The sequence below is a fragment of the Prionailurus viverrinus genome, chromosome D2 (assembly GCF_022837055.1).
Source record: "Prionailurus viverrinus isolate Anna chromosome D2, UM_Priviv_1.0, whole genome shotgun sequence".
NCBI lineage: Eukaryota > Metazoa > Chordata > Mammalia > Carnivora > Felidae > Prionailurus > Prionailurus viverrinus.
The window spans coordinates 47,233,982-47,248,714 of record NC_062571.1 but is presented as its reverse complement, the minus strand read 5'-3'; the positions used below and the strand labels follow the sequence as shown (position 1 = coordinate 47,248,714).

At 45.7% G+C, this 14,733-nt stretch overlaps 1 protein-coding gene across 8 annotated transcripts in view; it reads right to left on the bottom strand.

The window, feature by feature from the left end:
- Positions 1-14,733, bottom strand: part of WDFY4 (WDFY family member 4) — a 291,014-nt gene that overhangs the window by 143,349 nt on the left and 132,932 nt on the right. For 6 of the 8 annotated variants that reach the window (XR_007145177.1, XM_047824339.1, XM_047824338.1 and 3 more), the window contains 7 exons: positions 12,566-12,769; positions 11,751-11,865; positions 10,309-10,466; positions 7,039-7,277; positions 4,929-5,050; positions 2,410-2,595; positions 907-1,043 (listed from right to left, as the gene is read on the bottom strand). Coding sequence is in view for 6 of the 8 variants with exons in the window: in XM_047824339.1 (XP_047680295.1) it covers positions 907-1,043; positions 2,410-2,595; positions 4,929-5,050; positions 7,039-7,277; positions 10,309-10,466; positions 11,751-11,865; positions 12,566-12,769 (1,161 nt within the window). In the remaining 2 variants the exon portion in view is untranslated. Of the gene's footprint in view, positions 1-906; positions 1,044-2,409; positions 2,596-4,928; positions 5,051-7,038; positions 7,278-10,308; positions 10,467-11,750; positions 11,866-12,565; positions 12,770-14,733 lie in introns of those variants that run through there. The other 2 variants (XM_047824342.1, XR_007145178.1) reach the window with 2 other exon arrangements.

Sequence of the window (14,733 nt, the reverse complement as noted above, 5' to 3'; positions counted from 1 at the left end):
CCCCGCCACCTTGAACCCAGGCAGAATTGTGTGCCTGTCTTGACCAAAGGAATGCAACAGAGGTGAAGCTACGTCATGGAAGGCGATTATTCCGCCTGACTCTCTCTCTCTCTCTGTATCTGTCCGTCTGTCTGTCTGTCTGTATCTCCTTCCCCTTATTTGGAAATTAGCCCTTAAAACCCAGCCTCCAGGTTGTAAGGAAGCCCAGGACCTATGGAGAAGCCAGGTATAGGTATTCCAGCCAGCAGTCTCAGCTAAGGTCTCAGACTGAAGTCAGCAGCAACCATCAGCTATGTGAGTAAATGAGCCTTCCAAGGATCCCAGCCAAGGCCCCAGACATCATGGAGTAGAGGCACCTCCCCACCCCTTCCGTGCTCCAAATTCCTTACGACAGCATCCATGATCACAAAAACCCATTGTTGGTGCCACTGAGTTTTAGGATGGTTTGTTATAGAGCTTTAAAGAAATTAATTTCAAAGAATCCCGACAACTCAGCCCCACATAGTCAAGAGGATTCACTGCTACATCTCCTGGCAATGGTGCCAATGCTTTTGACCCCTTTGCTGAGTCCACACATACGGCTCTTACTGAACTGTGGGCTAGTGCTCTCTGAGCACACCTGACTCAAAAGGAGAATATCAAATAACACTGGTTCGGGTTTTAATGCCGTAAGCAACCCCTGCTCTTGGAGCTCCAGGGGAGCCCATAGTCACTTCAAGTTAAAGCCAGCCTAAGACCTGGTTCCCCTACATGTAGCTGCAACTGGGAAATCACATGCATAACCTTAAATGCTCAGAAGCACATGGAATTGAGTCATACCCAGGAACAACAGAGAGAGAAGACATGACTCACGGGATCTGAAACAAATGCCTGATGCTTCTCCAGGGAAGAGGGATCTGAGCTCACCTCTGTCTTGCACTCAGGGTCCTTGGCCTGCCTCCCGGGCATCAGCCTCATGGCTGAAGACAAGCTGCCACTCCACGAGGAGACCTTGCTCGAATGTCCCACATTCGAGCGGCTGGCCAGCGACTTCTTCTCAGATGCTAGGAACGGGGAAGCAAAAACTGTCAGAGGTGAAGTTGAAAGGAGGATACACACTATTTTGCAACTGGCTTGGCTTTCAAAGGGCCATCCAGGGTCACAAGCCTCTTGCGCCTCCTCCAGTAAGGAAAACAACCCAGGCTACAAGTGTACACTGCCATCTTCTGACTAAGAAATTCAGTGTGGGTTTCAGGGGCACCAGACCTGGCTTAGACCCCTAGCTCCACTGACTCAAAGTGAGATGCTGGACAAGTTAGTTAAGTCCTTGAGCCTCAGTGTCCTCATCCTGCAAACTGGGAATAATAGCGTCTAACCTCATTCTGGTGTCATGAAGAGTAAATAAGATTATGTGTTTCAAACACAGGCCATCAAACATAGAGAATTTTCTGTATATGATTGTTGGCAACAAGAGAGCCATTTGTAAGCATGGGGTGCATCTCACCATTTTATTCACTACATGTGCATGGGGATATACGTCCTATTTTATTAACCTTTTCCCTGAAATGAAATCTGACACTTTGACCTCAAACTACACATGTATATACATAGGCATGTACATACATACGCATTTTCCAGGGTTAATTTGGAAAGCCGATAAATGAAAGTTCTATACCGCCGGGCAGTCTGGGATGACACACATGGAAGTAACTAACTCCTGAGTCACTGTCAATGTTGTGATGCTAGAAGACTTCAAACAAGTATGTGAGCCATAATTCGAGAGCAATGACCACTTTAAAAACAAAACTGAGGGGTGCCTGGCTGGCTCAGTCGGTAGAACATGTGACTCTCGATCTTGGGGTTGTGAGCTCAAGTCCCACACTGGGTATAGAGATTACTTAAAAATAAAATATTTCAAACAATTAAAAAAATAAAAACAAAATTAAAACATCATTCCTGCAGGTGCAATAACTCATATGAGGGGGGAAATGCTGAATCACTGAAAGAATGCAAGAATTAATATCTTAGGGATGAAAACTCTCACTTGAAACATGAAGAACCTGGGAATCCAGGTCACTGCGTGATTTGGTGGCAAGGTTTCAAAGCTGGTAGGTGAATATAAGGACAGGACCTAGAATCCTAAGCTCTAGACTAGACATGGTAGACAGAGCTAGACATCTAGCTCTGACATGGCACACTCTCTAAGAGATTACTACAATCTGCTTGCACCTCTGGCCTTCCTTTCACCCAAGATGCAAAGCAGCTTTCATTCTTCACACTCAAAGATGCATGAGGTTTCAGTAATCCCCACCAAAGGGATGAGAGAGGAGGTCTGGGTGGAAAAGGCTCTGGGCCCTGAGTGGAACTTTGGGCAAGTCCACATCTATGAGACTCAGCAGTTCTGTTCCCTGGAGCCAAGTGGACAGAGACCTAAGTAATGCTGCCAGGCCTTGAGCATCATCTCCTCCCAGAGTGGGGTAATCTCTTCAATCTTCACTTCTCTGTCTCCAGGTTTCACAGAGAGATCAATCTTGAAGGTGTCCTCCAGCTCCTGCCGCCTCTGTGCCACGAGCTGCTGCCACAGGGTCCGCACTGTCTTTTGGATGTTGTGCTGGACTAACAGAGAGAGTATATCACACAATCAGGATGGCCTCAGTGCCTGTCCCAGCAAAGGCCGGAGATGATGTATCACGGCTGCTTTTATTGCATCAGTCTTGAATATCACTCAAGCTTTGCAACTTCCAGCCAGAAAGCAGTCAGTATGTAGACAATGCTACCAACATCCATGTGAGCTGGCCTTTCCCCCACCTCTAACTGCCCACCACCAGGTCCTGTCTGCCTCATATGTTCAGAGCTGGGAGACACGATTGATGGGCACAAGAAATCTCTTTCTCCCACCCCCAAGTTTCATTAAATACCAACGGGAAAAATACTTATGTAAGCTCTAGGTAACCAAATACCACCCCCAACAGCTCCTTCCAATGTACCTTCTATATTGAGCCCTCAAAGGAATGGACACCAAACCCAAGACTGTGCCTAGGGACCTAGGACCCAAGCCAGTCCTCTTTCCTGGCACTGCATCATGCTTCCCACTGCCCACCAATCTCAATGCCCTGGATTTGCCCAGATATGAGCCAATCTACCAGGCAGTTCTACCTGCTATGCCCCTGAACATTGCCTAAACACCCTTGGATCTTGAACCACTGAGTCACTCCTCTAGTACCAGCCCCTACAGTCTATTTTTTCCACCCTAGAAGGATGGATATTGCTCGGTCCACTCTTCTAGCTAGACCAAAATACAAATATTTATGTTGTAATTAACAGTACGCCAGAGTATATTTTACACTCATGAGAGTTTTAAGCACTGGATTTGGGCACCTATGTGACCAAAAAACAGAGGCCCTTGTGCCTACTATCTGGTATCACAATGTGAGTGGCACAGTCAACAAACCAAAATGGTGAAAGAAAGTCTGCTGAAGCTTCTTAGATCAAAACAGAGCAGAGCTAGGGGCGCCTAGGTGGCTCCGTTGGTTAAGTGTCCAACTTCAGCTCAGGTCATGATCTCACAGTTCATGAGTTCCAGCCTCACATCAGGCTCTCACACAGAGACCACTTTGGATCCTCTGCCTCACTCTCTCTCAAAAATAGATAAACATTTGGGGTCCCAGGGTGGCTCAGTTGGTTAAGCGTCCGACTCTTGGTTTCAGTTCAGGTCATGATCTCACAGTTCATGAGTTCGAGCCCTCCACTGGGCTCTACACTGGCAGTGTGGTGCCTACTTTGGATTATCTCTCACCCTCTCTCTCTGCTCCTCCCCTGATCACACTCTCTCTGTCTCTCAAAATATAAATTAATTAATTAAAAAATAAAAAATAGATAAACATTTTTTAAAAGAGCAATTTCTTTTTTAAATTTATTTTCTTTTAAAAAAATTTTTTAAACGTTTATTTATTTTTGAGACAGAGAGAGACAGAGCATGAATGGGGGAGGGTCAGAGAGAGAGGGAGACACAGAATCCAAAACAGGCTCCAGGCTCTGAGCGGTCAGCACAGAGCCCGACGCGGGGCTCGAACTCACGGACCGCGAGATCATGACCTGAGCTGAAGTCAGAGGCTTAACCGATTGAGCCACCCAGGCACCCCTCTTTTTTAAATTTATTTTCAAGTTAGCTAACATACAATGTAGTCTTGGCTTCAGGAGTAGATTCCTGTGACTCATTGCTTACATACAACACCAAGTCCTTATCCCAACAAGTGCCCTCCTCAATGACCATCACCTACTTTCCCCACCCCCACTAACCCTCAGTTTGTTCTCTGTATTTAAGAGTCTCTTATGGTTTGTCTCCCTCTCTGCTTTTACCTTATTTTCCCTTTCCTTCCTCTATGGTCATCTGTAAAAATTTCTCAAATTCTACATATGGAATTTGATGGGTAAAAATCATATATCTGTCTTTCTCTGACTGACTTATTTCACTTAGCATAATACCCTCCAGTTCCATTCACATTGTTGCAAATGGCCAGATTTCATTTAAAAAGAGCAATTTCTAAACACATGGATCTGGCTGCTACTTTTTTTTTTTTTTTTTTTACAAATTGCCAACCACCTTTACTTGATTTGATGTAAGCAAATTTAAAAAATGAACTCAATCAAGCCAAAAATCTCATAGAAATAATGAGTTTATTGACTCCATTTTCTAGAGAAGAAAGTTGAGAGAGAGCTTGGTAAAGGACTGAACAAGAGGAGGTGACATTCCAGTTCCATATCTAGCGATCCAAAGGAAAATTCAAGAGACCACCTGAGAAGTGAAATCAACTTATGGTGAAATCCCTAGAATGTTAGTAAGTCACCAAGTTCTTAGTCTGACCAAGTCTCACAGAGCTGAAGAATGAAATCCAGAAGTTAGCACCACTCACCCACTCTCCCCAAAATAAACAACAAACAACATGTACCATCATTCAAACTTGGGAAGTCTTCCTCTCCTTTTTCTCTTACTTCTTCATTTGGAGAAAGAAAGACTTGATGATAAGGAGTCATTCTAGGCTTGGGTTCCAGTCCAAATCCTTCTGGATAACTAGGAGACAAGAGATTTTTCACTATAAACTCCAGTTTCTTTAAGATCATTCCATTGTTCTTTATTACAAATAATCATCCTCTAAACTCAATACATATCAATTGGAAAAACTTGTCTAATCAAGTTAAAGCAAATATGTCATGGCAATTTCTGTGACAGATATTATACAATAGCATTCTGGAAAGTAGGAAAACTTTTTTTTATTCTTGTTTTCTTAAATCTAATCCAGGCTCCCAGCAGGCCTCCTGAACTCTCTCCTGGTTTCCCAACCATCAGGACTGGTCATTTGTTTTTGTAGACTCCCAAAGTATTGACCTCTACCTTTGTTTGGCCCTGATCTCATCCCACTTGGAAGGGGCCAGGCAAGCTTCATGGGCCTGTGACCTGTGCAGTTGTACAGGGTCCACACTCAGAAAGCCCCCATGCTTGGACTCTGCTATCCCTGTCTTGAAATTCTTAGTAAATTTTGAACAACACATCTGCATTTTTTGCAGGATTCTGCACATCACGTAGCTGGTTCTAAGTGCAGGCATAGGGGTTTACATATTAGGTTTCCCATGAACCGTTTGCTCTGGGGCCCCTTCAATCATGTTAATGTCCACATGCCTTCTTCTCTGGGCCCCTTCAATCAACCAAGCGGAACAGACACTCAGTACATGTTTGTGGATTGAACCAAAAACGACAAACAAGGAAATGAAAATATACCATTATATGAGAATATCCATTCTTGAAATTTCTAGGATAAAGTCCCTTTAGATTTTAAGGCCATTTAGCTACCCAGAGGATCTGAGGAAGGTGGAAATCCAAACATACACATAGAGTGGCATCTGCCGTTCTTACCTATGCTTCCAATATGGATAGACTTAATTCTTAAAATACAAACAAGAGAGAAGACCCTCCCAATTTAATCTACCAAAAATGGGTTCTTTTATTTCACACAAATAAAATAGCAAATGCCTCCTCTGGGCTAGGAGTGTTTTGCAGTGATTCCCAGGGAGTTTTAAGACAAATCAAGTCTAGAGTGTTGTAACATCCAATAGTCAATTTGACAGAATTTTTGGATTTTTTTTCAAGTAGTAAGATATAATAGGTACTGGTATAAAAACAACAACAACAACAACAACAACACAAAGACAAGAGCAAAGTGTAATATCCCATAGCCCACCTTTCCTCTACGCGCAACATGGCTCTATTAGTAACAGATAGCATTTATGGGGCACCTGGGTGGCTCAGTCGGTTAAGCTAGATTTCGGCTCAGGTCTTGATCTCACGGTCTGTGGGTTCAAGCCCCGCGTTGAGCTTTGTGTGCTGACAGCCTATTTGAGATTCTCTTTTTCAAAAGTAAATAAACATTTTTTAAAAAGAGAGAGATAGCATTTGTAAGCATATAATCCCAAGGCACTGCTGATACAGAATATTCACACATGAAAAAAAAGAAAGTGCATATACACAGAAAAATCTAACATATTTCAAACTTTGGACTCCAAGAAAAGGATTTAACTAAACTTATTTCAATTTATTTTTATTAGTATTTCCTATACAAGTGTACTTATGGATATCATTTTATATCACAAATTGTGTGTGTGTGTGTGTGTAATTTTTTCTGTAAGAAAATTATGCCCGCCTTGCATGATACAATTTATTATATATTTTTCCATTCTAAGAGTGCATTTATCAAATGTTAATATTTCTAAAATCTGGCTGCATCATAAAATCAATGTGTATATTCAATGTCGAGCTTTCTGCCCCTAAAATGAAATCAATAAGATATCTTACAACCTGAGAATTGTGGAAAAGGGGTAAATTATTAATCCATGATGATTCTTGCTGTTCAGTCACATGGACAGATTATCAAACACTGCCCCTAATTTGGACAACCAGATAACCGATATATATACCATTTGTATTGGCCCCAATCAAGTGTCCCTCTAAAGCTTTGTTCTCTGCATTGACCACCAGTAGGCAGGAAACAAGTAAGCAGTCCTTACCTTCTCTCATTGAGCAGCAAAAAACAATACATGAGACACAGGAGGAAGCTGGTGTTGGAATTATAGGTGGCAAAGATAATGTCCCAGTGTTCCTGTAGGAAGCCCAAGACGCTGAGAAGACTAAGGCATTCGGAGAGTGATTGCTGGGGCTTGGACAGGCAGTAAAGAATGACTTTATTTAAACTGCTGTACAAAGCACTAATGATAGCATCCCTTGGAGAAGAGGCATTCTCGATGACCTGTGTCATAAAATAAACACACATACACACACGCATACTTGTGAACACTTTGTGAGTTTAAATGCTAACCCAGTTAACTGAGAAAATGATACAATCTTAGAATCTCTTTTGGATTTCAAAAAGTTGACATGATCTGAAATTCAAACAGGGCTACTTTCCTCTACCTCTGAGCTTCTATTTAAGCGAATGATCACTAAAGTAAATTCAAAAACATAGATTTATCAAAAACTTGTGCTGAAAAGAAATTTTAAAAACATAAAAATTAAAATTAAAAATTAAAAAGTTAAAAAAAATAAAAGAAATGAAAAGCTTACCACCATCATATTATAAAAAATAGATGGGAACCAGAAATTTCTGAAATACTGGTAACATGGTTGGCATTCAGTGTATGAAACATGCTATTTATAGTGTCTAATTTTTAAAATATATTATTAACTATTAATAGTATTTATATAGAGAGTGTTTACAATATCCCCAGGATCATGTTAAGCATTTTTGCATCCATGAACATGAACTGTTCATTTAAACATCATAATAAAATGAAGTGAGCATTAAGATTATCCTACTTCAGGGATAAGGAGGCTGAGGGTCAGAGAGCTTAAGTGGTCAGCAAGGGTCAAACCCACATCAGACATTGAGTCGTTCTCTTAACCACTGTATCATGTAACAGAGATGGGAGTCCAACAAATTGTAGTACATGAGAAACTTAGAGGGGGAAGGCAGAAGGTCCTGATCTGTAGCCTTAACACTGATTGGTCCATCCATCTGTTTGGTTTCCTTGCTTCATTATAACTAACAAATAAAAAGTCCTGGAGATCTAATGCACAGCATAGTGATTATAGACAATAATACTGTCTTATAAACTTTAAAGGTGCTAAGAGACCAGATCTTAATTGTTCCCACCACAAAAACGAAATGATAATTACGTGACTTGATAGAGGTGTTAGCTAACACTATGGTGGTAATCCTATTGCGATATATAAATGTATCAAATCAACATTAAACTTATATTCTGTTATATGGTAATTATATCTCAATAGGAACAAATCAGAAATTTTTAAAAACAAAAGACCCCATAGCCAAAAACTATGTGCAAAGTGTTTCAGTCTACTAGAGAGATCATTCATTAACTATAGATTGCTCTCTTAGAATTACATCGTAATGTAAGAATTTATACCAGTGAATTTAAGTTTTATTTAAATCTGCTGGAATTTGGGATTTATGTTTTTATCATCATCCTGTCCTGCTCCTCAGATGGGTCACATCTGTCAACCTGAGGTTGAGGTTTGTGAGAGTCACAGGCAGTGGGCAGGAGAGAAGGATGACGGATGTGTGAGGAGCTTAGTCTGGCCTGGAACCCCCTGAAGGCACATCAGTCCCAGTGGGCACCCACTCTGAGTCCCAGTGGGCACCCACTCCCTTTACACTGGGGAGCTGCTATTCATTGGATGTTTGCATCCCCCCAGAACACATATATTGAAACCCCAGGTCAGGTCTCTGGGAGGTAAGTAGGTCATGAGGGTGGAACCCTCATGGTGGGATTAGTGCCCTTATAAGAAAAGGCAAGAAAGAGCTTGCTTCCTCTCTTTCTCCAGCCCATGAGGATACAGGCAGAAGATGGCCATCTGCAAACCAGGAAGAGAGCTCTCCCCAGACACCAGATCTGCTGGCACCTTGACCTTGGACTTCCCAACCTCTAGAACTGTGAGAAAGGATGTCTTTTGTTCAGCTGCCCAGCCCATAATGTTGTCAAAGTGGCCTGAGCCAAGTAAGAGGGACCTCAGTGGCTTCCCTCGTTTCTCAACACAACGTCCCAACAATCTGATTCTAATCCCCTCAGAGACGACAAGGGATATCTCTCCCATCTTGGGGTTTTTCTTGAGAAAGCATCTGAATGCATTCTGTTCGGGCTTGCCCAGAAATGTGCATCAGTCAGAATGACTATTGCCCTAGGAAATGTGCCAAGGCCCAGTCCTGGGGTCTGGGGTTGACTGCAGAGACAGAGGTGTTGGGGACACTGACGTCACCCTCTCTAAGAAGCATGAATCCCCCTGGGTTCTGCTGCAGAGGACATGCCAAGAATGACTGGCAGGAGTTTCTGGAGGCAGATTTCAGCTTTCCAGCATTCACTGGTGCCCCACTGGCTGGGACTGCCTCACATCATCATGAGCTCCTCAGACAGGGAGGGCTCAAAAAAAGACTGAATGACCACTTGTCAGGAAAGGTTCCCAGAATGTGAGGTGAGGACAAAGTAAAGGGTTCAACTCTAGAATTTTGAGAGTGTGATTCTGTGTGTGTGCACACATGTACAATAAAGAACGCGTGCACATGTACACACACATGCTTACGTCTAAAGGTGTATGTATAGGCACACATTTGCACGTGTGGGTGTGTATGTAGATCCATCTGAGGAAGGAAGGAGAGCACAGCGGGAATAATAGAGCTAGGAAAAAGTACTCTTGTGGCAATTTCAGGAAAGCCCACATGTGACCCATGGAGGTGCATATTAAGAATGAAATGAAGGGGCGCCTGGGTGGCACAGTCGGTTAAGCGTCCGACTTCAGCCAGGTCATGATCTCGAGGTCTGGGAGTTCAAGCCCCGCGTCGGGCTCTGGGCTGATGGCTCAGAGCCTGGAGCCTGGTTCCGATTCTGTGTCTCCCTCTCTCTCTGCCCCTCCCCCGTTCATGCTCTGTCTCTCTCTGTCCCAAAAATAAATAAACGTTGAAAAAAAAATTAAAAAAAAAAATGAAATGAAATAAGTCTTTTGGAAATAAAGAGCTTTTTGGACCTTTGTTGCTCAGGTGCCAGCACAGGGGGCTGCAGCTCCCAGTCACTGAGATGGATCTCAGGTGGCCTGAGGTAAGAGCCCTGCAGGACACTCGACATCCACCCGGTGCTACCTGGGCCATCAAGGTCCTCTTTCCTCTCACCCATCATGGAATCTATTTCCAGGAAGGACAGCAGGTCCAACTGGACCGACCAGATCCATGGCCCACCATGGCCCCACCATGGCCAGCCCAGGGTTCTTACCAACATGATGTGGTCTATGATGAAGAGAAGAATGTGTCTGGGGTCAGCTGAGAACATCCCACTGTATAGTTTCTCCACCAGCTTCTGGGTGAAGTAGGAGATGCTCGCGAGTGAAGGAGTCAAAGCAGCTTCTGCATTCGGCTGAGGCTCTTTACTGCCTGGGAGTGGGGGTGGGAGGACACAGACCAGGTCTGAGAAATCATCAGACTTCAAATGGTCTTCTCTCCACGACAGTCTTCAAGCCCCTCACGGTAACCAACCACATCTCACTCACCTCTGTATACCCCATTGTAACCTTCTGTATACCCTGTTGCTGGAAAACGGGGTCTTACACACAGTAGGTGCCCGATGTACACACATTTTTTTTCTCAAAAAAAAAATAGGTCTTTAACAGTGTAGTCAGTGATATAAACCAAGTGGGGAGAAGGCAGACGAGGAGCAGCATTTCTTCCAGTAGGCATTTGGGGAGAAGGGGAGGAGCATTTAAGGCATATGGTAAATGGGAAGGCTGTCATGGTGACCCGAGGCCCTGTTGGGACAGAGGATGAAGGGACAGAGGATAAAGCTGCCACGTTGAACTGTCTGTGCTCACCATCATGGCAGGCACTGTGCTCAGATGGGGATGCGATGGTCTCAGCTAATTCTTATAACGACCCCCTGAGTTAGCCACAACTGCCATCCTCACTCACAGCTTCAGGCACCTGCCCTGAGTCACATCGCCATCTAGTGACAGAGCCAAGAGCAGAAGTGGGAATAGCAAGCTTACGCTTTTCACTGCTCTACCTTACTGCCCTTCCCCAAGAAAGACCAAAAGTCAGGGTTGCCACGTTGTGGGGCAAGGAAGAGTCCAGAAGATAAGTAAGCCATGTCACTAAGGATTCCATGGCTCAGAAACCACAGAGAGGACTTTTGTTTAATCTTGTTGGGAAGGTACAGCTTCTCTGGAACTAAGTATTCTGAAGGAAGCTTCAGTCTGAACTTCTTAGGGGCAATGGCAGTGTCTTCATCCAGGTTCGTCCATTTAAGAAACATTTGCTGTGCCCAGTCTTGGGTGCAGAGAGCAAGATGCTGAGCAGAAGAATGTTAAATTCCAGTCGACATCTTGACTTCCCTCATGGGAAGAGGCCAATCCTACTGAAGCCAGAGGAGAACTGATTTTAGCTCAGAGGCCTTCTGCCTCTGAGTGGCCCAGTGATGGCAGGGGTGTCATGGAGAGTGGAAAGCATGCCTCCCCTGGGGCCTCGAGGCAGCTTTTGGGAGGTCTCATCACAGAGTCATGGAGGGGCTGGCATGCAAGTGGAGGACATCTTCCCATGGCTCCTAAGAAACACTGCAGCATTGTGACCCGGGGGCTGGGTCAGTAGCTGGTGGGCACACTGGCTTTCCTGCTCAGCTTCCAGAAGCTTTGTGTCATAAAGGAGGAGAAAGTCACCCCCACTCACCTCTGAGCATGGGCATGTTGCCTCCACTCATCGTGTGAAATATTTCCATGGTGGAAAGCAGGACCTCAGATTGGAAATCCCGTTTCTGTTGGCTGGTGGCATTGTCTGGAGAAGCCTGGAAGCATACTGGGGACTGAGAGAGTGGCCACACGACCATCATGTTCACTTAGTGCTCACCAGCTCATATGCTAATACTACATCTGCTGGGAGTGTAGGCTGCAGAGAGCTCACAACTATCCTTCTCCAGGGCACTGCCCTCTGCTGATGAAGTTGCCTCACCGGTGAGGTGACGCCCCCTTGCTGGATGGAGGAAGCAAGTTGTGGAACACCCAGAGGCAATGACTACCAGGCAGATGCCTCAAGGTGAGGCCAACTCTGGGACACACATAGCACACCTGTGTTCCCCGTGGGACCAGGCTGTGGCTGAGACCATTTCTTAGCTAGCTTCTCCCCCATCTCCTTCTGCATTCCTTCCCTGCTTCCCCTGAAAGCAGAGCCCCCGGTAAGTCACTTCCACAAAACCCCTGCTTCAGGTTCCTTCTGGGAATCTGGCTAAAATCTGCCCTCTTCCATCTATTTACATGCTGCTTGGTGACTTCCCTGCTGTGCAAAGGGTCTGTGGTTCCCACCATATCACTGCTGTCCCAGAAAATGTTCTCAACCACCAGCCAAGGAGGCTCACCGACAGACCTAGGTGAGCTCTCAAAAGACATCAGCTCTCAGGTCTCCTTGGGCATACCCTGCCCTTGTGGTGCCCACGCCCTCCCAGACCTGTTCCCACAGCACGTGGCCCAACAACACCCTTTCCAACTCACCTCCAGGAGCACTTCCAATGGCAGCCACTGCTTGGGATTGGAGGCCACCAGCAAGAGCTCCCTCAAGAGCAGCTGCGTGAAATCCCTCAGCTGCTTCCGGGCGGGATGTGACTTGGCAGGAGCCTGTAGGCCCTCTGCAATGCTGTCGCCTTCAGTCGCAACCCCGGGGTTGCTGGCGTTCTGGGCAGGCTGACTCATGGGCTCCTCAAAGACAAGAGAATCCCAGCATGAGCAGCCCGCCCCGCCTCAAAGTGCTTTCACATTCACCTCTGAGGTGTGCACAGGTGGGATTCTTATTAAACCCATTAACACATAAGGAAATCAAGGCTCTGAGGAGGAAAGAGACTTTTCCAGAGTCCCACTGCTTATAAGGTGGCGGGCTATGGTCTCTGGACACGAGATAGGTGGGAGCCATGGAAAGAACCAGAGCATGGAGCAAGAGAGGCCTGCAGTGGTAAGCAATGAAGCCCAGGGTGTGTCCTGGGCAGGCCACTCCCCTCCTCAGAGCCACAGCTCACCATCAGCCACGTGGCAATGATGAAAAGGACCCACAAAGACATGTGAAGATACAATGAGAGAACAGCACATATGACAAGGCCTGGGCCCATGAACTATGGTCAAGAAAGCCTGTTCCCACCTCCTGGTGGAGACCTCACTCACCTTTACTGCCTGCCAGGCTCGGCTGATGTCGACAGACAGGACCCTCAGGTGAGAGAAGCAGGACTTCCTCAAGTCCTGGCATCCAAGTCCCTGAAGCACCTTGGCCTTCACTTTCTCATTTTTATGTTTATAAAAATATTGGGAGATCAATGAGGCAGGGGTCATCGGCTCAGATGCGTCCAGGAAGACATGGGGACGCTGGGAGGCCAAATGACACACCCAAGGACATACGGCTGGGGGCTTCTGACTCCTGGCCCATGAACTTTTCATGCACATTCATCTGTCAGCACCTCCCTTTGCTCATTCATAAAATTAACACAGCCATTCTTAATTAAGCCATAAAATGAATTTAATGGCACCTAGGGAGGTGGTGACTGCATTAATTAGTTCCATGCGGCCTTGACTGGAAAGATGCCATATATATTCACAGCATATCAAAGCTTTGTGGCCACCAGCCTTCTGCGTGAAGAGGGCTTGTCACACTTTCTGTACAACAAAGGCCTCTTGAAGCTGACTTGGAGCTGGGACAAGGCTAGGAGGTGTGGGGATAAGTGCTCTGACACTGGAGCCAGGAGCCCCAAGACAGGGTCTGGCTCATCTGCAGTCACTGGGGAGGTGACTTTGGGCCAGGCTTGCCCCCAGGCAGAAACTGTTGAGTATGAGGAGGAAGAGCCCCGGGTCAGAGTGTGCTCCAGAGCTGTGGGCAGGCGGCTGGCTGGAACCCCGACTTAGCAGGCAGATGGCAAGCCTGGCCTGTGGGTGTAGGAGCTGAGGTGGGGACCTGGGCCGAGAATGTCAGGCCGTGGACTTTGGGGTCCCGGCCACCTCCAGAGGCCCCAGTCTGGGGGGTTGGGGAGGGGTGGTCTGTAGGACTGTCCTTCCTCCCTGCCTGGCCTAGGGGCACCTGGCTTCTGTCCCATCCACCACCTCTCCAGGGCTGTCCATAGTGACTTCCTTTGCTCTTTATTGCATCTTTTTTTAGCATTTACTTTCCCCATATGTTCCTTTAGTTGGTATTAGCCCACCAAACCATTTTATCTTCTTGCAAATCTTCTAATCTTTGTATTTAGTTTTTTCATTAAAGCTAGTTACTCAAACTTTATTTGGCCATTGAATTGTATTTTATTTATTTTTTTTTTATAAGGTATATTTGTCAACGTTTATTTATTTTTGGGACAGAGAGAGACAGAGCATGAACGGGGGAGGGGCAGAGAGAGAGGGAGACACAGAATCGGAAACAGGCTCCAGGCTCTGAGCCATCAGCCCAGAGCCCGACGCGGGGCTCGAACTCACGGACCGAGAGATCGTGACCTGGCTGAAGTCGGACGCTTAACCGACTGCGCCACCCAGGCGCCCCCATTGAATTGTATTTTAAACTGACTGATGCAAAGGACATGAGCCTTGGGGTGAGAGAGTGAGGTTTCAATCTTGGCTCTGTCACTCGTGAATCATGTAAACTATAGCCAGTTTCATTCTCTCAACCGTTTTGTGAGATGGGTCTTACGGCT